The following is a 25,178-nucleotide window of genomic DNA, read 5'->3' as shown; positions in this document are numbered from 1 at the left end:
TTGTTCTAAGCCAAAGATTTTCCTGTTGTGGGGCATTTCAAGAAGCCCTGAAATGTTTTTCTTCCAGAGGCACCATGCAAGGGATTCAGGGCTCAGGCCTGGAGTCAGGAAGCCAGCGTTACAACGGACTTAAATCAGCTGTGGGATTGTGAGCAAGTGTACTAACCTTTCCGAGATTCTCTTTTCTCTCCTGTACAATGAGGATAATTCTAGCATCTAATCCACAGGATTAAATGAGACAATCCATGAGAAGTCGTAAGTCCTCAGTAAATTTTAGCAGAAACCCCTCTCCAAATCTCTTGAGAACAATGCTTCAAAACCCTTCACTGAAGGTTGTCTCAAGGGGGTTGTGGGGGAGAATTATATCTCATTGCCCAGAGAAAAACTCGCTGCAATTCTTCTGTACCTAGTTTCTCCCTCAAAGTCAAGTCCCCACCACCCCTCCCAAATCAGCCAGTCAGCCTCCCACTGTGGTCTTTGCTCCCAGATGGGCCCCTTTCTTCCTCAGGTAGCTGTTTAGAATTCTCTGTGTTTCGCCAGGGACTCTGGTCATTCTGCCACCCCCAGCTGGCACCCCATCCCCCTGAGATGAAGACTGAGCACTTGGGCTGCATTTTGCTTTCCTTCTTGTTTTCTCGGTTCCTGTTCACTTGGTCAGACAGATCCACTCAGGTTTCCACAACAGGGACACAGATGCCTTTTCGCACCGTCTGACGGGTGATGCACGAGCTTCATGAACAACTTCATGGCTCTTCTTAGCATCGAGTCGGAATGGTGATCCCAGCCCAGCCCACAAGCAACAGAGGCCACTTAATGACCTTTGTGATGAGGACAACTGTCTTCTTTCCATTTCCTTTGTCTTCAACCCCAGCAATCAGCAGGAACACTGCTCAGACTCATGGCATTGGCTTTTTTCTTTTTTTATAGATTTTATTTATTTATTTATTGGCTGCTTTGGGTCTTCATTGCTGTGTGCGGGCTTTCTCTAGTTGCGGCGAGCAGGGGCTACTCTTCATTGCGGTGCAAGGGCTTCTCATTGCAGTTGCTTCTCTTGTTGCGCAGCACAGGCTCTAGGCACACGGGCTTCAGTAGTTGTGGCTCGCAGGCTCTAGAGCACAGGCTCAGTAGTTGTGGCTCGCAGGCTTAGTTGCTTCGCGGCACGTGGGATCTTCCTGGACCAGGGCTTGAACCTGTGTCCCCTGCATTGGCATGCGGATTCTTAACCCCTGTGCCACCAGGGAAGCCCTATGGCATTGGCTTTGACAAATATTTGCCTCCTAGAAGCTTTATCAGTAAGATGAAGAGACGTGCAGTAGCCAGTCTTCCACTGGACAGAGGAGGAGTGGCCTCCGTGGCTGCCAGGGTTCGTCCCAGAGGAGACTCCGCAGCCCTCTGGAAACATCTCCCCCTCTCTCAACTGTCTTTAAAAACTTTCGCAAAACTTTCCCTCATCCGCTGTGTTACAAAGATCTAACTAAAATAGACCTCCCTATAGGTTCTACCCAAAGGTTAAAAAAAAAAAGTCCCATTCCTTTTTCACATAAAAACAGTGCAATTGAGAAATGCAAATCAAAGCTACAATGAGGTATCAGCTCACTCCGGTCAGAATGGCCACCATCAAAACATCTACAAACAGTAACTGCTAGAGAAGGCGTGGAGAAAAGGGAACCCTCCTGCACTGTTGGTGGGAATGTAAATTGGTACAACCACTATGGAGAACAGTATGGAGGTTCCTTAAGAAGCTAAAAATAGAGCTACCATATGATCCAGCAATCCCACTCTTGGGCATATATCCAGAGAAAAACATGGTTCAAAAAGATACATGCACCCCAGTGTTCACTGCAGTGCTGTTTATAATAGCCAGGAGACGGAAGCAACCTAAATGTCCATTGACAGATGAATGGATAAAGAAGATGTGGTACATATCTCAATGGACTATTACTCAGCCATTAAAAAGAATGAAATAATGCCATTTGCAGCAACATGGATGAAACTGGAGATTATCATACTAAATGAAGTCAGACAGAGAAAGACAAATATCATATGATATGACTCATAAGCAGAATCTAAAAAAAAATGATACAAATGAACTTGTTTACAAAACAGAAACAGACTCACAGACTTGGAGAATGAACTTATGGTTACCGGGGTGGTGGGGGAAAAGTGAGGGGGAGGGATAGATTGGGAGGTTGGGATTGACATGTACACACTGCTATATTTAAAATAGATAACCTACTCTAAGGTTATCTATTTTAACCTTAGAGTAGGTTATAAGGACCTACTATAAAATAAATAAATAAATAAATTTTAAAAATAAATAAAAGCAATGCAATTATTTAAAGATAATTATCAGATACTCTCCCAAATCTTCCTTCTTAGTCTTAACATTTCCACTCCCTTCAAATGTTCCTCTTATGATGTGGTTCGAAGGCCCCTTGCCTTGGTATTTTCATCACCCCTCCATATGCTTTTGGGTGTCACCCCCTGAACTGAGCATGTGTGACAAAATACAGTGGGGCAGTCTTCTCCCCACTTCTGAACTCTTTCATTAATGTTGCCAACGGGGACGATAGCCACACCCCTTTCAAACTCATCAGTCTTTCCCCACGCATCCTCCTGTTAAGCAACATGTCTGTCATCTGTCATCCTGTATTTGCAAGGTCAGCTTTGAGGAACTAAGACCAGGAATTTTAACTTTCTATTGTGTGTCATCATTTGGCCCATTGCACCCTCCTAGTGACATCCTTTTGACTACTGATCCTGTCCTTTGGCCTCTTACCTATCTATCCCTCCCAGTGTTGTGTCATTCAGGGATCGAGTCAGCACACTTTCCATCCCTCCTGTGAGCCAGGAGAGGGAAGAAGACAACCACATGGCATTCCACTACAGATGTCTTTTGCTTTTTGGGTTTTTTGTTTGTTTGTTTGTTTTTTAATATTTTTTAAATTTTTTTTTTTTTTTTTTGGCTATGCTGGGTCTTAGTTGCAGCACGCGGGATCTTCGTTGCGACATGCAGGACCTTTTTTTTTTTTTTTTTAGTTGCGGCATGTGGGCTTCTTAGTTGCAGCATGCGAACTCTTAGTTGCGGCATGCATGTGGAATCTAGTTCCCTAACTAGGGATTGAACCTGGGACCCCTGCATTGGGAGCGCAGAGTCTTACCCACTGGACCACCAGGGAAGACCCTACAGATGTCTTTCGAATTGACCTTGAATAAAACTCTTTGGATCTAATTGTCCCACAAATGACAGATGCCACACACTTCTCCAGGAGGACCCCAGGACACACCTGGTCAGACGTCTTGCTGAAATCAGAAACCCTGTACCTGCAGTGTTTTACTCATTCAACAGTCTAGTAACTCTGACAACAAAAAAAACCAGGTTAACTTGTCTGACTTACTTTTGGAAGATCTTTGCTGGTTTCTGGTCATTTCTGCTTCCTGCCTGGTAGCTACAAGTGCCCCCTGCCAACACCTGTAAGAGTTCTGCTCTGATCTGTACTGACTGTTGGGTGCTAGGATCCCATTTTAGTCCCTTCACTGAGCACCCTTCCTCCTTCATGTCCCCCCTCCTTCATGACCCAGGCTTCATCTAGGCCTTAATACATGGCCTAACTCCTCCTGGGCATGACCCTCACTGGCAGCCCTGTCAGGTCTGGCCTAGACTCCCCATTCTCTACCCTTCCCTGAATTCTAGCCACAGAGGTCTGGGCCCCCCCGTATATATACATATGCGTGCATGCGTGCGTGTGTGCATGCATGTGTGTGTGTGTTTTTGATGAAGACTTTATTGAAGTTCCGTACACAATGAGAGCCATAACTCACTAGGAAAAGATTTTAGGGCGTGCTTAGACACAGCATAGAGTTTTTACATACCTAATAAGTAATCTGCTAGAATTTTGTAGAGGATGGATATCAAGGCCCCTGTGATCTATGGTTTTAGGAGTCCCTATCCCCACCCCCACCCCCTTTTTTAAAACTCAGTACATTTCCTGGGGTTCAGGCTAGATATGAGAAGGGAACAAGTCTGCCCCCCACAACGTCATCACCTGGACGTCCAGCTCAGGAATACCACCAACCTGCTTAGCCCAGAAGGCTGGGGAGGTGACGCCTCTTCAGCAGGAACCATTGTTTCCTTTCAAAGCAGGGAATGGAGGGATCCCCTGAGAACCGAGAAGAGAGAGGGCCCTCACAAGCCCTGGCCTCTGCTTCCTCTGTGGCTGCGCCAGCCAGATTTCCTGTTAAAACCGAGGTGACGAATAGATGATCACATTAAGAAATGGACACGCACTTCTGCCGACCTCATGAAAGCCAGTTGGGCACAGACAAAGCTACACACACACACTGGACTGAGAATCACGCCGGTAGGTAATGTTTTAAATACTTTAAAGCAATTTTCTTTCTTAAATTCCTAGAATCTATGTGCAGAAGTGGGCAAGTCATAGAGAGGTGGACTTCCCTGGTGGCACAGTGGTTAAGAATCTACCCGATGAAAAAAAAAAAAGAATCCACCTGCCAATGCAGGGGACACGGGTTCGAGCGCTGGTCCGGGAAGATCCCACATGCTTCACATGCGGAGCAACTAAGCCCATGCGCCACAACTACTGAGCCTGCGCTCTAGAGCCCGCGAACCACAACTACTGAAGCCTGCGTGCCCTAGAGCCTGTGCTCCGCAACAGGAGAAGCCACCGCAATGAGAAGCCCGCATGCTGCAACGAAGCGTAGCCCCCTCTCGCCACAACTACAGAAAGCCCGCACGCAGCAACGAAGACCCAATGCAGTCCAAAAAAAATAATTTTTTTTTTTTTTTAAAGAAAGAAAAGAAAAGACAAGGGGCTCAGGCTGCTCACAGTGTAGTTTCAACTCATTGCAGACAAATGGTTTTGAAGAGGGCTTCTGGGAGCTTCCAGAGAACCTAATCAGTGTTTGTCAGATTGTTTTTGAGTACATTTCACATTTGCTCAACAGCCAACTTAAAACAAAATTCTGAATCAAAACCTGATGATAAGCTGAAACTGCCTGTTCTTTAAACCTAAGTCACTTTTTGTATTTAAAATTCATTTTGCTGATCCTCAGATAAACCATGACCATTTCCCACATCCTCCTCCAAGAGTTGTTCCTGGCAGGGTAATTTCTTCATGAACTTAGGATAAATCAATTTGGATTTCCTCTTATTTTAGCAAAGCTTACCTCAGTCTTGGATAGAAGGGACAGAAAGGGGAGGGTAAGGACAAAAATTACTCCATTTTTTATTATTATTATTATCATCATTACTGCTGCTAAGGTAGTATCAAGAGCAGCCACCATCTAATGGATATATCGTTACTTTTGGAATTTATCAAGACATCTAAGGATGGAGATGTCTTCTCCATCCTCATGGAGAAGGCTGGAGTAAATGGTAGTAGAATAAGGGAATTTATAGCTTGCAGAACATTTATATCAAAAGAATTTTGATATGGAGACATCCTCATGGAGAAGGCTGGAGTAAATGGTAGTAGAATGAGGGAATTTATAGCTTGCAGAACATTTATATCAAAAGAATTTTGATTAAGATCAGCCTGGGGCTAGTCTCTGGTAGAGTGCCGCAGGGCTCTATCTTCATTCTTCTCCTATTGAATATTTTTATTAATGAATTGGATTAGGACTCTGGTGACCTTCTGTTAAAATCTGTGGATGACACAAAACTGGGAGGGAGAAGTCAGAGGATAGAATCAATTGTCAAAAAGATGGATAAAGGCACTGCCCTGGTGGTAGATATCATTACCCACCTTAGACTGATGAAGTAAACTAAAGAGCAACACCCAGTGCAGGCCACCTCTCAGTCCCAGGAGGTGCTTATCTCCCAGGAGGAGCTTCTCTCAGCAGCCAGACTGACTGTTGAACGGTCAGTTGATAGGGGAGCCTCCCCTCCAAACCCCTGGAGGGCAGGGCCAGGCCTACCTGGTGCTTAGCCTGCTTCCTGCAAGGGTTGAGAGACGCCATCCCCTCTGCCAGGGCATCCTCGCTGTTTCATCCCTATGGGGCCTGGCCTGGAGCAGAAGGTTCCTGACACTCCCTCCCATCTGCAGCCCGACTTAGTGCCTTGTTTCTCCTCGTGTTCCTTGGATAACCTGAAAAAGCAAAAAATCAGGAAAGGGACGGCTTCAGCCCCTGAAAGTTCTGGCTTTTGTACACATGACTCCAGTTTAGCTGAAGCATTCCTGGCACAGCCTGCTCCCCAGAAGGAGTCCTGAACAAGCGTTGTCAGTTAAAATACAGGATGCCCAGTTACATTTGAGTTTCTGATAAACAACAAATAATTTTTTTTGGTATGTCCCATGTAAGATGTGAGACATACCAAAAAATGACTTGTTGCTTCTGTGAAAATGTAACTGGATATCAGGTATTATTGAAACAGGAGGGAAGGGGGCAGGGCACAACCCTTGAAAGAATGACATAGCCCGAGGACCTGACATAAACTGATTAGAACCAAATGGGTCCAAGATGGCGGACAAATCGACTTCCACTAGACCTTGAGTCTCGCTCATTGTAACACAGCAGCAGGCTAAATGACACACCCACAGGGGCCGTGAGAGTTCCAAGACGGAACAGAAGGATCAAAAAGTGGGTGGTGACCCAAATACTGGAAATCCCCACTCCTTCCCCAAATAGCTGGAATACTCCTCCACTCACTAGCCTATGAAATTACCCACCCCTATGAAAACTGACAACCCCATACCCTGGTGCCTTTCTCACCTTCTGAGGTGGCCCACACTCTGTCTGTGGAGTGTGTTTCTCTAAATAAATCCACTTCTTACCTATCACTTTGTCTCTCACTGAATTCTTTCTGTGATGAGACATCAAGAACCTGAGCTTCATTAAGTCCTGAAACCAGCTGTGATCTCAGTTGGAAGACTATGGGTTTTGGCCAGGTACAAGTCCTGGCCGCGTGGGTTCAAGTCCCAATCTGAGTTGCACGGTTTCATTATTATTTCCTGTCTCTGGTGGCCCTACCCTGAGCTCACCCAAGCCTGTCAGAAGTGATCACCATGGGCCTCTTGGAAGGCCTGGCCTGGCCCACTTCCAGTCCAAACCACCTCTCACCTAAAGGGAGCACATATGTTTGGGCTGAGGCTACTGCCCACTCAGGCCCCTCAGGGGATCAGGCCTCCCAAACCACCACACACACTTCCTTCTTCACTCCTGTGGGCTCCTCAAGCCCTAGTCATTTGCGCTGGTGTCTGGCCTGCCCTCCCTTCAGGGCTGAATCTTGCCTCCCGGTGCTAGGGACTGACACTGGCCCTATCTGGCCCTAAGGAGCCTAGCTCAGCGCTAAGGACAGCCGTCTGGAGCTAATTTGACGCCATGGCCTGTGCATGGCTACCGCACATGATGACTGTTTACATCCGGCTGTGCTTCCAGTTCATTCACTCATTTAGCAGAAATTTATGCGGGGCCCACTATATCAGACATTGTGTTGACTGCATGGGCACTGGGTAAGCCCAAGAGACCCATTCCAGGGGAGATGCTTCTTGGGGATCATGTAGATAAATATGGGGTTACCAACAGTGATAGGAGCTATGAAGGAGCATATGGGGAGCTTTGAGAACATGCAACCAGAGGCCTGCTCTGGTCCAGGAGTCTCCTTTGAGCTGGGCCTGGAGGGGAAGAGTTACCTAGATGGGGATAGGGGGTCAGGGAGAGCTTTCCAAGCAGAAGAGGAGCCTGGATGCAGGTTGATGGGGCAGGGACAGGGCGACTGGTACTTTCCAGGGCTGATGGGAGGTCGTGTGCAGGAACATTTCCACCCACCTCATCTCATCTGTTCCTTTTCTCATTCAAAATCACATGCAGGACCCATTACATAATGTATGGATCCATTGCAAAATGAAAATATTACTAAGAATTTCAAGATGCCTCCACAGCGTATTAAACCAAATATGGACCCTTCTGAGCTCAGGGCCCTGTGCAACTGCCCAGGTCACATGCCTGGGAAATGGGTCCTGATCTCATGACTCGTGTGTGTGTCAGGTCAGGAGCTGGATCTGAGTCTTCTGCTTATGAAGGTGCTATACAAGGTCAGTTACTGGAGGCCCTGGAGCAGCCAGACAGGCATTGGCAGGCAGACGTGACTCTGAGAACTGGTTGATACTTCACCTTCTGGCCCTGCTTCTCCATCTGTAACAGGGATCATGATACCCTCTGTAAAGGGCTGAGAGTGGCCCCCAAAGATATCAGGTCCTCTAGAGCCTGTAACTCTTACATTATATGGAAAAAGGGTCTTTAGAGATGTAATTAAGTTAGGGATGAGATGGGAAGACCATACAGGACATCTGAGTGGGCCCTAAATGCAATCACAAGTGTCCTTAAAAGAGAAAGGCAGGGGAGTCCGTGGCAGCCCAGTGGTTAGGACTCCGTGCTTTCACTGCCGAGGGCCCGGGTTCAATCCCTGGTCGAGGAACTAATATCCCACAAGCCTCGTGGCATGGCCCCCCCAAAAAAAAATAAAAGAGAAAGGCACAGGGAGATTTGACACACAGAGGAGAAGACAGAACAGAAGATGATGGCCTAATGTTAGAGTGATACGGCCACAAGCCAAGGAATGCCAGCAGCTGCCACAAGCTGGAGAAGGCAAGAACAAGTGATCTCCTAGAGCCCCTGGAGGGACTGTGGCTCTGCTGACACCTTGATTTCAGTCCAGTAGTACTGATTTTGTAATTCTGCCCTCCAGAACTGTGAAAAAATAAGTCTATATGTTGTAAGCCTAAATCTACTAATCTTTCTGTTTCTATAGATTTCACTATTCTGAACATTTCATATAAATAGAATCGTATAATATTTGGCCTTTCATGTTTGGCTTCTTTCACTTAGCATGATGTTTTCAAGCTTCATCCATATTGTAAGCATGTATCAGGACTTCATTCTTTTTGTTGCCAAATAACAATCTATTGTATGAATATACCACATTTTGTTTATCAGTTGGTGGACGTTTGAATTGTTTCTACTTTTTGGATATTATTAATAATGCTGCTATAAACATTTGTGTTTCTGTAGACACATTTTCATTTCTTTTGGATAAATACCTAAGAGTGGAATCACTGCTGGGTCATATTATAACTATATTTTTTAAACTTTTGAGGAACTGCCAGACTCTTTTCCAAAGTGGCTGCATCATTTTATAATCCTACCAGTTGTGTGAAGAAGGTTCTAGCTTTTCTGCATCCTCGTCAACATTTATTATTGTCTGTCTTTTCAATTTTAGCTATCGTAGTAGGTGTGAAGTGATATTTCATTATGGTTTTGATTTGCAATTCCCTAATGACTAATAATGTTATGTATCTTTTCATGTGCTTATTGGCCTTTGTATATCTTCTTTGGAGAAATGTTTATTCAAGTCCTTTGCCCATTTTAACAAATGGTTGTCTTTTTTTGTTACTGAGTCATAAGAGTCCTTTAAATATTCTGGATCCGTATCAGATATATGATTTCCAAATATTTCCTCCCATTCTGTGGATTGCCTTTCAGTTTCTTGATAGTGTCCTTTGCAACACCAAAGTTTTTAACTTCAATGAAGTCCAATTTATCTATTTTTTCTTTTGTTGCTTATGTTTCTGAGAACGGAAAGCACAAATACCTATCGAGTATTTTTAAAAAATTAGTTATTTATTTTTGGCTGCACTGGGTCTTCGTTGCTGCATGCGGGCTTTCTCTAGTTGTGGCGAGTGGGGGCTACTCTTCGTTGCAGTGCCCAAGCTTCTCAATGTGGTGGTTTTTCTTGTTGTGGAGCACAGGCTCTAGGTGTGCGGGCTTCAGTAGTTGTAGCCTGCGGGTTCAGTAGTTGTGGCTCACGGGCTTAGTTGCTCCACGGCATGTGGGATCTTCCCAGACCAGGGCTCGAACTCATGTCCCCTGCATTGGCAGGCGGATTCTTAACCACTGTGCCACCAGGGAAGTCCCATGGTGAAGCTCTTGCCCCTCTTTCCAGGCCAGTGCCTGGGCTACTCAGGGCAGAAGAGAGCAGACCCCTTGGTCCTTTGGGCCGTTGTGCAGTTGATTTGCTGTCGGGGCCAACTCAGCCATTAGGCCCAGGAGGCACAGTGCCAGGGCCTACAACAATACTTTTAGGGGCCCATGAAAAATAATAATAATTTTTTTTTTGGCTGTGCCATGGCCAAAATAAATTTTTTTTTTTTCAGGATCTTGATTCCCTGACCAGGGATTGAACCTGCACCCACGGCATTGAAAGTGTAGAGTCCTAACCACCGGACCACCAGGGAATTCCCCCCAAATAATTTTTTTTTTAATGGACGAAGGGGCTCGCAAAAATGCCCACAGCCATGAATCATGATATAGCCCTGTGTCCTGTCAGTGGAATGGAGGGGGTGCTCCAGCTGGGGATGGAGCAGCACTGACCCCTCCACAATGTCCCAACCTACTTCCCTTTTTCCCAGCTGCCCACCTTTGCAAGGGGCCAGACTGGGGCTATGAGGACAACACCTGGTTGGGCATTGAATTAGGGGCTCTGAGTCCCTCCCCTTGAGCTCATTAAGACGGCTGATTTGCCAGACCAGCAATTCAGGTGGGGCAACCTGGGGCCCAAAGCAGACCTACAACTACTGTTATTACTACTCTTGTTTTTATTGTTAGCACATTCCGTTCTTATTGTGCCCCGCTGGTTAAATGTGCTTTCAAATACTAGCTGTCATTTTCTCTTCATGACAAGCCTGTGAAATGGGTAGAGTGGGCATATTATTCCCATTTTATAGGTGTGGAAAGAGAACCTCAAAACACTGACACCGTTAAGCTGCAGAGAAGGGACTGGAAACCCAGGCTTCTGATCTGTGTGTTAGTACGTGTACATTCTCCCGTTAGGTGACTTTTGAATCTGGCAATGGGGGATTAGTCCCACTCATAAACTTGCCAAGATTAATTAATCAGACCTCCCATCCCGGGCTGGTCACAGGTCACGGCTGGGGGAAATGGCCGATATCTTGTTTCCTATCAGTGTAGTCATGAAATAGATGGGAGGTCAGTTCTGCCCAGTGCCTGTAGCCCTCTGCCATGATTGCCGCCTGCCTCCCTCGCCCTTCCTCCCCCACCCACCCCAGCTTCTCAGAAAAACCACTTCCTGAGGTTTATTTCACCAGGCAGCTTTTTCAGGCGGTTAATGGATTGCTGTGATTTAGATTTGTGACAGTCCTGTTTTGTGTTGTTTTTTCTCATAGCTTTTTTTTTTTTTTTTTTTTTTTGCGGTACGCGGGCCTCTCACTGTTGTGGCCTCTCCCATTGCGGAGCACAGGCTCCGGACGCGCAGGCTCAGCGGCCATGGCTCACGGGCCCAGCCGCTCCGCGGCGTGTGGGATCTTCCCGGACCGGGGCACGAACCCGTGTTCCCTGCATCCGCAGGCGGACTCTCAACCACTGCGCCACCAGGGAAGCCCCTGTGTTGTTTTTTCTAATGCAAGCATATTTATTTATGTTACCTTTTATAAAAAGGGGAGAATGGTGGGATATAAGAGAACAGTATATCTATATATCATTAGGAGCAAAGGCGTAATATGGATCATGCCAGAGTTAATTCCATAACCATATTAAAAACAGAATGTAACACTCTCCACCAAAAAACCGGGATTCTGAAGCTCAGATATGTCATTTGTTAAATGAAAGGTGACGTCCCCAGTTTTTGAAGGCAGAAGCACCGCATGTAGAAAACACCCTGTCCTCCTTCCCTTCGGCTGAGAAGAGGGAGAAGAGAGCAGTACTGTGGTAGAAATAGGGCCCTGGGTGAGCTTGTTCTGCCTGGTGGGCATTCCTGGGGTCTTCATCCCTGGCAATGTAGGAGTCAGTTCCTTGTTTAGTTACCAAGAAGCTAAAATAGCTATGCGGAACCTTTTTTTCGTTTTTGTTTTCCCCCAATCAAGGAATCCACTAAGAACCAGAGGAAGGAAGGGGAAGATATGTGGGGGCCACACACATATAAAAAGCCACTTGATTTCCTATTTTTAAAAAGGTGAAATAGGAAAAAAAAAATCCTTTTATACTTTTTTAACTTTTAATAAGACACTCTTATTTACAAATAAAGAATAAGGAGCATGATGATCTTTTCAAGGAATAAAATAAATGATGGACAATATATGCTTCAGTTCTTATCTCACAGCCAAGTCATAAGAGAGAAGGAAGAGATTTCCTTGAGAACTAGAAGGAGTGGTTCCCCTGGAAAGAGAGTGAGAGACAGACAGACAGACAAACCTGAGGAGAATAGCAAGGGAGGCTCTCCCATGAGGATCCACAAGTCCTGTGAAGGACCAGCCCCATGTTGACGTGACTCTGGGCCCTCAGCACAGGTGACCCTGCTGTACTGGCTGGGCTGGGCTGGAGTGGATACAGCAGCCATTTTAAGTGATTTCCAACACCCTGATACATTCACATGATTTAAAAACTAAAAAGGACACAAAGGTTTATAATGAAAAATATACTGAACACTGTAAAACATTGGGGCTTCCCTGGTGGCTCAGTGGTTAAGAATCCGCCTGCCAATGCAGGGGACATGGGTTCGAGCACTGGTGGGGGAAGATTCCCACATTCCATGGAGCAACTAAGCCCGTGCGCCACAACTACTGAGCCTGTGCTCTAGAGCCCGCGAGCCACAACTACTGAAGCCCACAGGTCTAGAGCCCATGCTCTGCAACAAGAGAAGCCACCACAATGAGAATCCTGCACACTGCAATGAAGAGCAGCCCCTGCTCACTGCATCTAGAGGAAGCCCGTGTGCAGCAATGAAGACCCAACACAGCCAAAATTAAATAAATAAAATAAATAAATTTATTTTAAAAAAACTATAAAACATTGCTGAGAGAAGGTAAAGAAGACTTAAATAAATGGAGAGATATGCCATGTTCATGGGTCAGGTACTCAGTATTGTTAAGTCATCAGTTCTCCCCAAATTGATTTATAGATTCAATGAAATTCCAATCAAAATCTCAGAAGGCTTTTTTTGGTTGAAATTGAAATGTTGATTTTTAAAATGATATAGAAGGGCAAAGGGTTTAGAGTAGTCCAAATAACTCTGAAAAGGAAGAAAAATGTATGAGGACTACTAACACTATCTGACTTCAGGATATATTTTAAAGCTACAGAAATCAAAACTGTGTGGTATTGCATAAGGGTAAACAAATAGATCAATGGAACAGAATAGCGACTCCAGAATATATATATGTCCACATATATGGACAACTCATTTTCAACAAAGGTGCAAAGAGAATTCACTGGAGAAAAAAGATAGTCTTTTCAACAAATGATGCTAGAACAATTGGACATACACATGCAAAAAAAAAAAAAAAGAGAAGAACTTTGATCCACACCTTGCATCATGTGCAAAAGTTAACTCAAAATAGATAATAGGGAGTTCCCTGGTGGCACAGTGGTTAAGAATCCGCCTGCCAATGCAGGGGACACGGGTTCGAGCCCTGGTCCAGGAGGATCCCACATGCCACAGAGCAACTAAGCTCGTGCACCACAACTACTGAGCCTGTGCTTTAGAGCCTGCAAACCACAACTACTGAACCCGCATGCCACAACTACTGAAGCTCACATGCCTACAGCCTGTGCTCCACAACAAGAAGCCACTGCAATGAGAAGCCCGTGCACCTCAACAGAGTAGCCCCCACTCGCCACAACTAGAGAAAGCCCACATGCAGCAATGAAGATCCAACACAGCCAAAAATAAATAGATTAAATAATTTTTTTAATTAAAAAAATAGATAATAGATCGAAATGTCAAAACATTGGGGAAAATTTCTGAGACTTTGATAGGCAAAGATTTTTTAGATGTGACACCAAAAGAATGATGCATAAAAGGAAAAATTGATAAATTGGATTTGATTCTTTAAAATTTAAAGCTTCTGCTTATCAAAAGACACCATTAAGGAGATAAAAAGACATGCCACAAACTAGGAGAGATATTTGCAAATTACATAATTGATAAAGGACTTATATTCAGAGTATATAAAGAATTCTAAAAGCACAACACTAAGAAAACAAGCAACCTAGCTAATAACTGAGCAAAAGATTTTAATAGACCCATTAAATGGCAAATAAGTACATAAAAATATGCTCAATGTCATTAGTCATTAGGTAAATGCAAATTAAAACCATAATAAGAAAGCACTATGCTCCCCACTAGAATGACTAAAATTGAGAAGATTGACCTGCCAAGTGTTGATGAGGATGTGGAGCAACTAGAACTCTCATACATTGCTGGTGGGAATGTAACATGGTGTAATCAGTTTGGTAAACAGTTTGGTAGATTCTTAAAATGCTAAACATATACCTACCTTATGGCCCATGCATTCCACTCCTAGGTATTTATGCAAGAGAAATGAAAGTATGTGTCCAGACAAAGGCTTGTTCATAGCAGCTCTATCTGTATTAGTTCAAAACTGAAAACAACCCAAATGTCCATTAATAGGTGAATAAGCAAACCCGTATTTTCATGCAATGAAATGTTACTCAGTAGTAAAAAGGATGAAGTACTTATTATGCTGATTGAAAGAAGATAGACCAAAAAAACCAACAAAAAGTGCATACCGTATGAGTCCATTTAAATAGAATTCTAGAAATGCAAACTAACCCATAGTGACAGAAAGCAGATCATGTTTGCATAGGGGGTGGTGGGTGTGGGGAGAGGGATTCAGGGAAGAAAGGATTGCAAAGGTGAAACCATGTAACTCAGATTGGGATTTGAACCCACGGTCTGTTAACTGAGATTACACACCTGGTCTCAGGACTTAATGAAGCTCAGGTTCTTGATGTCTCATTGCAGAAAGAATTCAGCAAGAGACAAAATGATAAGCAAGAAGTGGATTTATTCAGAGAGAAACACAAAAGGTGAGAAAGGCACCAGGGTATGGGGTTTGTCGGGTTTTACAGGGGTGCTTAATTTCATAGGCTAATGAGTGGGAGGAGTATTCCAGCCACTTTGGGGAAGGAGAGGGGATTTCCAGGAATTGGGCTACCACCCACTTTTTGACCCTTATGGTCAGCCTTGGGACTGTCATGGGGCCTGTGGGTGTGTCATTTAGCTTGCTGATGTGTTACAGTGAGGTATACTGAAGCTCAAGGTCTAGTGGAAGTCGACTTGTCTGCTGTATTGGACCTATTTGGTTCTGATCAGTTTATGTTGTGTCCTCAGGCTATGTCATTCTTTTAAAGGTTGTGCCCTGCCCACTTCCCTCCTGTTTCAGCGGGGCACAAGGAAACTATTGTGGGTGATGTATATATTCACTTTCTTAATTGTGGTGGTCATGTCACAGGGTACACACATGTCAAAACTCTTCTAATTGTAACTTTTATTTATTTAGGCCACACCCAGCGGCTTGTGGGATCTTAGTTCCCCAACGGCCGTGAAAGTGCAGAGTTCTAACCACTAGACCGCCAGGGAATTCCCAAATTGTAAATTTTAAATATGTGCAGTTGTTGTATGTCAGTTATACCTCGATAATGCTGTTAAATTTTCCAATTTCTTAAAAATTTAAAAGGTAATACAAAAATAAAAGATAAAAAGTCACATAACTTAAGAACTAAAAAGTACAGAAAGGTTTACAATGAAAAATTCCTAGTTGCCCAGTTTCCACCACCCACTACAGGTAACAAAATCTTTTGCATTGCTATCAACTTTACGTAAGTGAATGTTTACCTTTACTGACAATAGTCAATAGTAAGTAGCAATTCAAACAAAGATTTATGTGCCCTTAGAGAGTCAGGTAATCCCTAGGAGAGCCTGCTGGTCAATGCCCAGTACTGTATTGAAAGAATACACTGTAATCCTTTTTGCCTATTTCTAAATTTCAGATAACTTTTCTGAGAATTCCCTGGTGGTCCAGTGGTTAGGACTCTGAGCAGTCACTGCCGAGGGCGCAGGTTCAATCCCTGGCCAGGGAACTAAGATCCCACAAGCTGCACAGTATGGCCAAAAAAATTTTAAATTAAAAAATAAATTTCAGGTAACTTTTCTTATGTTATCTATGTGTTCATTTCCTTTGTCCATTTTCCTTTTGTATTGTTGATCTTTTTCTTCTTGATTTCTGAGAGCTTTTTACATATCAGAGAGGTTAGCTCTTTGTCTATGATGTGAGTTGCAAATTTTTTTTCCAGTTTATAGTTTTTCTCTTTTTTTTTTTTATAGTTTTTCTCTTGATTGAACTTTTTTTGGGGGTGGGGGGGCAAAGCAGAACATTTATTCATGGAGTATACTTTATCAGTCTTTCATATTATGACTTCTGGATTTTAAGTCGTAGTTAAACCAGCCTTTGCCCAAGATCATGAGGAATTCTTCTATGTTTTCTTTTAGAACTTTTATGTTTCATTTGTACCTTCAGATGGTTGAATCTGGAATTTATTCTGGTGCACAGTGTAAGTTGTGGGATATAATTTTTCCACTTTTCTTTTGAAACATTAACACATTTTTGAAATAAAGCTTTATTTTCTCCTGGTGTTCTAAAAGTACTAGCATTGTGGATGAAACAATGACTAATTTTTAGAAGTTTACTTTGGAACTTAGGGCCATGCGGTGGGACATTTATCAGTATGGCTTGAATGTCACTTTGAGAAGCAAAAGTTGCTTACTCTACAGTTTGTAAAAGTTACCTTTGAAACCAACATCTATTTTATTACTCAGGGCGTTTCCTTTTTTTTCCTGCCAAATCAAAATTTGGTAGCTGGTGGGGGTAATTTCCAGTAGGTTGCCACAGGAGATAGTTTACAGTGGGGAATGGAAAATACAAAACAACAAAAGTAAAAAAAACACAATAGAGGGCTTCCCTGGTGGTGCAGTGGTTGAGAGTCCACCTGCCGATGCAGGGGACACGGGTCCGGGAAGATCCCACATGCCGCCGAGCGGCTCGGCCCGTGAGCCATGGCCGCTGAGCCTGCGCGTCCGGAGCCTGTGCTCCGCAACGGGAGAGGCCACAACGGTGAGAGGCCCGCGTACCGCAAAAAAAAAAAAAAAAAAAAACACAATAGAAAAAAATTCCTTTATGCATGCATTGCTCTCTAACAGCTCTTATCAAAACTTCCATTGAACTGTAGATCACAGAGAGGTATTGTTCTCTAGCTGGAAGCCACCACTTCTTGGTACTTGCCCTGAGGCAGAGAAGTCTTTGGTTTCTCTGGTCCCCGTTCAAATCTGACTTAGCTTTACCATGTGATGGTATTCAAGGGTAGCATTTCAGAAAGCAGCACCGTGACCCCAAGGCAATGATCATCTAATTCAGACAATACAGTTAACTTGTCCTCTTTCAGTCAGTCATCCATTTTGCTAATGTTTTTGGTCATCTACTAGGTACCAGGCACTGTCCCGCCGTCATGGAGCCAGCAGTCCACTTGGGGGAGGAGCAGCTATTATGGCACACGGTAGAAAGTGTCCGACAAAGGAAGACTAGGGAGGTGAGGGGGCCCAGAGGAAGGGCAGCTCAGTGTGGGGAAGACAGGGGACGATGCTAGAGGATTGATGCCTAAACTGAGTTATGATGAATGGGTAGGAATTCGCCAGAAAAGGAGAGGGGAAAGGGTACTCCAGACAGGGGAAGAGCATTGGCAAAGTCACAGACATGTGATGTGTTCTGGGAACTATAAATTCTAGCAACCAGAATGTAGGGGCAAGGAAGGAAGAGGTGAGAGACCAGGCTGGAGAGGTAAGTAAGGGCTGGATCGTGCAGGATTGGAAACTGACTTTCTCTGCAGGGCAATGGGGGGAGCCATTACAGGGTCTCCCTGACAAACCTGCAATTTTCTGAAAAAGTCAGCCCTCTCCATGCCTTTGTCAGGAAAGGCAGGAGGTCCAGGTTTAGGCTGTATGGAAAGAGCCCCCTTGGAGGGGCCAGAGGAAAAACAGAGATTTGCTGAGTGTCCAGGGAGAGAAGCCCTTTGCGGGGAGGTCAGAGAGAGGGAGGAACTCTCTCTGGCTGCCATGAGAAGGGGCCCCCAAATCCAGGCCAGACGCAAGGAGGGTCAGGAACGCGGAGGCAAATGTCACTTGTGGCTTTTTTTCCCTCTAAACAAACTAAACAAAGCAGCTGCGCCCGGTGGCCCCTCAGGAAGGCCAGTCATTTCCTGAGGAGATATGAGGCCGCCCAAGCATTGTTCCCGGTTTCCAGCATGGCCGCCATTACCTGACCAGCGCCACGGCCGGTCTGTCCGCGGTGCCTGGAGAAGCTCCCACATGGGTCTCTGCTTTTCACGGGGCAGGTTTCTCACCTCCATCGCGTGGGAAGTGGCTTCTGCCTCCAGAGCATGGCGCAAAAGCAGAACTAGCTGCCCGAAACCTTCGCTCACTCTCAGGATGCAGCTGGGGTGGACCCAGGGGGGCACGATGTGGCTCCGCGTCCTGCTGACACTTCTGCTCTGTGAGTTTTCCCTCTCTTCCCACATCACTTAAACTTCACGAGAACTGAAGCTCGTGAAGTCAACATATTTCTCCTGTCTTTTCCAGGTTCAAGCCTTGAGGGTCAAGAAAACTGTAAGTTGTAAAATTCCTACCTGTGACTCTTAAAACTCATGTCAGATTGCTCGGGTTTAATGTTTGTAACGATTCAGAAACATATTCAAATTGTCGGCTAAAGTTGATTCTGCATTTAAAGAAGGTTTTGGAACAAAACACTTATTCTAAGCCAAGTTTTAATCAGCATGTTCTAGAAGTAGCGTACATTTCTAGATCCTGGTGAACTGCTGTTTGTAGGACTGGGGGGGGTGATAAGAAAGTGATTCCATAATTTGTTTTTTGTTGTTCTACCATAAATTTCTTTTTTTCATATCCTACCCTACCCCTGATTGTTTATTCACAAACGAGATATAATCAGTTTGTTAAATGCATGAAGTCAGAACATAGTTTATTTAGTTATTTTTTAAAAATATTTTATTCATTTATTTTTGGCTGCGTTGGGTCTTAGTTGCGGCATGCAGGATCTTTCCTTGCGGTGCTGGGGCTTCTTTCTAGTTGTGGTGTGCGGGCTTAGTTGAGGATCTTAGTTCCCCAACCAGGGATCAAACCCGTGTCCCTTGCACTGGAAGGCGGATTCTTAACCATTGGACCACCAGGGAAGTCCCGAAGTCAGAACATAGTTTAAATTGTTGTTGTGACTTTTTTTTCTCCTAAATGATCTAAAACAGATTAGGTATCATTTCCCATCTACCCATGAGGCTACGATGGTATCTGCAGTATTTTGTGCTTGGGCATGGGAAGTGGGGCTTCTGCCTGTCTTTGCAATCTGGTCTGTCATCCACTTTAGAGCTAATTTTGAATCATTAAGATGAGCAGGTTTGGAGACTTCCCTGGTGGTCCAGTGGTTAGGACTCCATGTTTCCACTGTAGCGGGCACAGGTTCGATCCCTGGTCGGGGAACTAAGATCCCACGTGCTGCACGGCAGTGCAACACACACACAGAAACACATGCCCACACACACAAATAGATAAGCAGGTTTTGTTTTGCTTCATCTGGACCGTGTGAAGGAGGGGACTGGGCTGGGTCTGGGGGCCGAATAGAGGGAGAGCCCACAGAACAGGATCCCCTTGTCAGGTCACTTCATTCCACGCAGTGTCGGGGTGACTGGGTTGCAGACAGTTGTACAGCTATTTGGGAATGAGGTGTGTGGGTGACACTGGTTTATTGAGCCAAGGCTTGGAGCAGTAGCTCTGCGCAGAGAGGGCTCGTGCTCGCTACTGAGCAAAGCCGGTCTGGCGGGTCTCCTGTGCGTGTGTCCATGTGCTTCGATGGGTGTTTGATTCCCATGGCAACCCATGGAGGCAGGATGTCCATTATCTTCATAATCAACCTAATTGACTGATGATATCTCTGCACCTCAGAGAAACAACCGACTTGTCCAAAAAGAGCCGGATAGCAGGACATCAGCACCAGAACCTCCCCTTCCCAAAACCTGATTGTCCGGAGCCTGGAGCCATAGGCCTGACTCAAATCTTTAAAGCCACTGTCACTCTGTCTCTCTGAGCCTTTTTCCCAATCTGTAAAATGAGGGTGATGCATCAGTATGAGATGAGATTAGATAAAAAGAGGTGACGTGCCAGCCCAGCATGCGGTGATTAGTAAATAACGGTTTCCTATGGTCCTAGCTCACCCACCATCATGGCTCCTGCACCTCCCTCGCTCTGTCCACTCCAGCCCTTGTGCCCTTACTCTAGCCCAGACCACACCCTGCCAACACGTGTGCCTCTGGGCTTCTGCTTCTCTTGCTCCAATCTCTCTCCCATCTTTGTCCTCACCTCAGGGGGAAGTAAATCGCTCCCTGCCCAGGTTTCCTAGAGAAAGGTCTTCGTACCTTCGGGGGAGACCTCAGAGCCGCAGGACCCAGAGCCGGGAGGCTCTCCTACTCCCTCCTCAGGCTTCTGCCCTGTTTTATACAAGGTGCCTGTGCAAGGTCACCACTGGGTGCTGGCAGAGTTGGGGCTGGGACCCAGGTCTCACATTCCTCAGGCCACCCGGGACCACGTTGCACGTGCACGACCTGCCAGCCTGCTCCACGTGGCCCACTCCATGGTTGAGGTGCGTGGTCCGCCCCGGCCCTTCCTCTCCTTTTACTTTGGGCCCCCGCCCAGCCCCAGCCGGCCAGTCTCAGGAGATGACCTCAGCTCCCTCTTCACCTAGAACACAGTGCTGTCTGGAGGGAACTCCCTCCACTTCCCGCCCTGCCCCGGCTTCAGGCTTATCTTCCTCCCCACCCGTCCTCCTGACTTCCCTCCTGGCTTCAGAAGCCGTGTCTATCCCGTGGTGGGGCAGGGCCTGCCTGTCCACCTGGGCTCCGAGCCCATCCCTGGCATCACCCTCCTCCCCCAGGCTCTCACGCTGTCTTTATTCAGCCTCCACCCCACTTTTAGTATCTATTCTTTCCTTTCAGTCTACAAACATGATTGGTAGCTCTTGGTTTTTTAGGAAAACGAAAAATCACAAACAATCCCCCCGCCCCCCCCCAGACACCCCCCGTTTATCTTGTGCCCCACTATCTATCCACTCCCTTCCTCAGTCAAACTTCTCCAACGCCTGGTTTCTAATCACCGTCTCTGCTTCCTCACCTCTCAGGCGCCCCTACCTAGCAGGTCTGGCCTTGGCCCCCACGCCTCCCTGCCACTAGAACCCTCTCATAGATGCCATTATCATGTCCGGTCCTTAGCCTTTGGGACCCCGGTGTTAGCACAGAGCCTCTTTCTTTGGCCTCGTAGACCTTCTTCCCTGGTGTTCTCCCACCTTTCTGACAAACCCTCCTTTTTTCCCCCGGGAGACTTGGACTTTCCCAGGGTCTCATCCTCTCTGAAGCTCAACCCCCCCACTCTGTACACCTCCACATGCCCACCCTCTAGTCCACTCCAGCTCTGGCCACTCCCCCCACCATCAAGCTTCCCACGGGGCCAGTGGTTGACATCTCCTCCTAGTGGTCCCCCCGGGCCCCTCCAACCAGCTGCGCCACCGAGACTTTGGCTCCGCCCTTACCTTTCTCTGGCTTTGTCTCCGTCAGCCCACGGCACCCATATCCCCCTGCGTACCTAATCCAGGAACCTTATCTCCCACTCTTTGCCTCAACCCCCATAGCCAATCAAACAAGTAAAACACATATTACAAATGTTATTATTAATGACATTTAGTACGTTCATCATGTTGTGCAAACATCACCTCTGTCTAGTTCCAGAACATTTTCTTCATCCCCAAAAACAAGACCGTTTGCACACACTAAACATGTCTCAAGTCCACCCCTGCCCCTCAGCACCACTGCATCTGCCTGAGCAGAGGCTGCACCAGCTTTCACCTGAACCATCGTCCAGGTTGGCACAGGCCTCCAGTCTCTCCTCCAGCCCACAGTGATCTTTCTAAAGCTCCAGTGTCATCCTGTTACCGCCTCCCCGGCAAAACCCTCAGGACAGGGCACAGCTTGTCAGCATAGTGGGCAAGGCTCTCTGTTCTGCCCCCTCCTACCTGGCCCCCTGGACCCTCCAGCCTCACACTCTGTCTCCTGTAACCACCAGCGCCCAGAATGCATTGATTTCTCATGCCTCTGTGCCTTGGTACATGCTGTTCTCCCGCCCCGAGCACCCCACCACCCTTTCCTGTCCTGGTCCAAGGCTCAGTTCAGGGGTCACTTCCTTCAGGCTTCCCTTGGCCTCTCCTGGGCAACCCTTCCTCCTGGTGCTTACATGACTGTACTCCAGCTATCTGGGTCCCCACCAGCCTGCACAGTCTAGGACAGCAGGGATGCTTTCTTATTCACCTTGTAATCCCAGCACCTGACACAGGTGCTCAAGAAATGTCTCGCTGAAAGGGACTCGAACTGAACTTGGAGGTGCTTGAGATTCAGATGAGCTGGGTCAGCACACTCCATTCTGAGCACCGCAGTTCATGAGAGCCTCCATGCCTCATGGCTTCCTGGATTTTCCTGACAATGATGGGGGGCCCCTTCTTCTCCACCCACTGCCCCGTTTCTTTCTGAGTCATTTCCAGGTTGAGGGCTGAGTGGCTGGCTGAGTCATGATGCCTCATCTTCCCTGGAGCATCAGCATCTGCTGACCCGTAGCCTGAGGTAGAGGGAAGCAGGTCCCTTTGTTTTAGGATCTGGGGATTTGGCGCTGTGGTCGCCAGGTGCCTCATCTGTGCTGTGGTGACTTTGTTACTTGGATCATCTCCATCAGCCCCTCGTCTCTCCAGGTTGAAAAGATCTGGCCTCTTCAGGCTATTCTACAACCCCGTCCTTCCATTACAGTTCTGAACGTTTTGTGTCCTGTCTCCAAAGAAACGCATCAGAGGTGGTTCATGGGCCCCCTGACACTCATCTGTGAACCTGCGGGAGGCCCGGGTTGTAGCAATCACTCTATCGTGTAAATAATGAGACCTACACACAGGTCTCATTACTGGCTGTGCCTGGAAAGTTTATTCACAAAGAGGATAATATTTTCCATATTATCTTAATAATCAGGTAGAGATTTTTTTTTGAATTTTTGAATATTTTATTTATTTTTTTATACAGCAGGTTCTTATTAGTTATCCATTTTATACATATTAGTGTATACGTGTCAATCCCAATCTCCCAGTTTATCACACCACCACCAGCCCCCCGCCATTTTCCCCCCCTGGTGTTCATACGTTTGTTCTCTACATCAGTCAGGTAGAGCTATTTGAAGGTTGGGTGGTGTGTTTGTTATCTATTGCTCCTTAACAAATTATCCCCAAACTTAGTGGCTTAAGATAACAATTTATTATCTCACAGTTTCTGAGGGTCAGGAATCTGGGAATGGCTTGGTTGGGTGGTTCTGACTCAGGGTTTGTCAGGAGATTGCAGATAAAATGTTGGTCAGGGTTACAGTTATCTGAGGGCTTGTCTGACGCTGGGGAATCTGCTTTTAAGTCCACTCACGAGGCCGTTCCTCACCCTGTGGGCCTCTCCATAGGGGCGCTCATGACATGGCAGCTGGCTTTGCCCAGAGTGAATGATCCCAGAAAAGGAAAGAGTGACCAAGATGAAAGTTGCAATGTTTTTTATAAACTAATCTCAGAAGTCACCTACTAGCACTTCTGCTGTATTGTCGGTCATAAGACCAACCCTGGTCTGATGTGGGAAAGGACCATACGTGGGTGTGATAAACGAAGGCAAGGCTCACAGGGGCCCGTCTTGAAGGCTTGATACCAGAAGGGTGGTGGTCGTGGTGATAAAATCTAGGCTGCTGTTCCGTTGCATCAAGTCAATGAGCTGGGATCCGTATCTTTTTTTTTTTAATATTTATTTATTTTTGGCTGTGTTGGGTCTTCATTTCTGTGCGAGGGCTTTCCTCTAGTTGCGGCAAGCGGGGGCCACTCTTTATCGCGGTGCGCAGGCCTCTCACTATCTCGGCCTCTCTTGTTGCGGAGCACAGGCTCCAGACGCATAGGCTCAGTAGTTGTGGCTCGCGGGCTCTAGAGCGCAGGCTCAGTAGCTGTGGCGCATGGGCTTAGTTGTTCCACTGCATGTGGGATCTTCCCGGACCAGGGATCGAACCCACATCCCCTGCATTGGCAGGGGGATCCTTAACCACTGCGCCACCAAGGAAGCCCTGTGTCTTGAATAATTTTAAAAAATGCTTTTCCTTCTCCTGTCCTGCCTTCTTCTTTTTTTTTTTTTTTTAATTCTTTTGGCCGCACCGCACAGCATGTGGGATCTTAGTTCCCCGACCAGGGATCGAACCCGTACCCCCTGCAGTGGGAGTGAGGAGTCCTAACCACTGGACCGTCAGGGAAATCCCATGGCCTGCCTTCCTTTCTTCTTCCTTGTCTGCTCTCGCTGGCCATGGAAGTGTGTGGTTCCTACCAGTGAATCAGCTGCGTTAATTTATTAAGCAGATGTATATTAGATTTGCTTAGAAAAGCAAGGTAGGCAGGAGCATCTTGTGTTAGTGCACATCATCCTCTCTAAAAAACTGCTACCTGATGCTTTAGCCAAGTTTGCTTTAAAATTGTTAAACGGTGGTAGAGCTCCCTAGGGGTGGTCGGTAGGAGACCCCGGCAGGGCTGGCGCTGAGGCTGGAAGGCCTGGAATAGGGAAGAACTGTGAAATGCAGACTGTGAGCTCTAGGTGGGCAGAAACTGTGACAATCTTACCCTTCTCTGAGGGTAAGTACTGGGTGAACCCCCAGTACTGGGTGAACCCCCAGTACTCTGAACCCCCAGTACTGGGTGCAGTGCCTGGCACAGAGACGCCCCCTTCAATGTCTGCTGAATGAATGGTACTGAGGAAGCAGGAAGGAGGTGTCAATCAGGGGCCAGGTATCGGGCAATACAAACCTGCCCCTTCAGTGCTCTCAGCCACCTTGGTTCCGTCATTGTTCAAGATTAAAATACAGGGAAGGCAAGTATTAGTGTTCCTACTTTATAGGAGGAGAGGTGGTAGTCTGGAGAGGTTAAGTACCTCCCAATGACGCCCAGCTAATGACTGTGGGATCAGGGGTTTGGACCGGGTGTGCCTGACTTGCTTTCTTCCTGTACCCAGTTCTGTGTTCCAGTCTGGGGTGTACCAGCCATGGGTATGCATTTCATTCAGGATGATGACACTAAAGTAGCCCAACACAGTGGGATGACTAACACCGGGAGTCTGGAGAAGTTGCTGTAATTCACCTGGGAAATTAAAAAATTGTTGGGTTTTTATTTTTTTTCTGAAAATATTGACTAGAAATATGATTT

The 25,178-nt window shown here is 46.3% G+C and overlaps 1 protein-coding gene across 2 annotated transcripts in view; it reads left to right on the top strand.

Annotated features, from left to right (window-relative positions):
* Positions 1-18,107: 18,107 nt before the first annotated feature.
* The window catches only part of PECAM1 (platelet and endothelial cell adhesion molecule 1), a 55,002-nt gene continuing 47,931 nt past the window's right edge, over positions 18,108-25,178 (top strand). Inside the window, exons 1-2 of one of the 2 annotated variants that reach the window (XM_060134364.1) lie at positions 18,108-18,377; positions 18,464-18,490. In XM_060134364.1, coding sequence (XP_059990347.1) covers positions 18,194-18,377; positions 18,464-18,490 — 211 coding nt within the window. In that variant the 5' untranslated portion in view covers positions 18,108-18,193. The remainder of the gene's footprint in view (positions 18,378-18,463; positions 18,491-25,178) is intronic. The other variant, XM_060134363.1, reaches the window with a different exon arrangement.

The sequence above is a fragment of the Lagenorhynchus albirostris genome, chromosome 20 (genome assembly GCF_949774975.1).
Source record: "Lagenorhynchus albirostris chromosome 20, mLagAlb1.1, whole genome shotgun sequence".
Classification (NCBI taxonomy): Eukaryota; Metazoa; Chordata; class Mammalia; order Artiodactyla; family Delphinidae; genus Lagenorhynchus; species Lagenorhynchus albirostris.
Note: the sequence above shows the minus strand (reverse complement) of the source record. Positions and strands in the feature narration are given on the sequence as shown.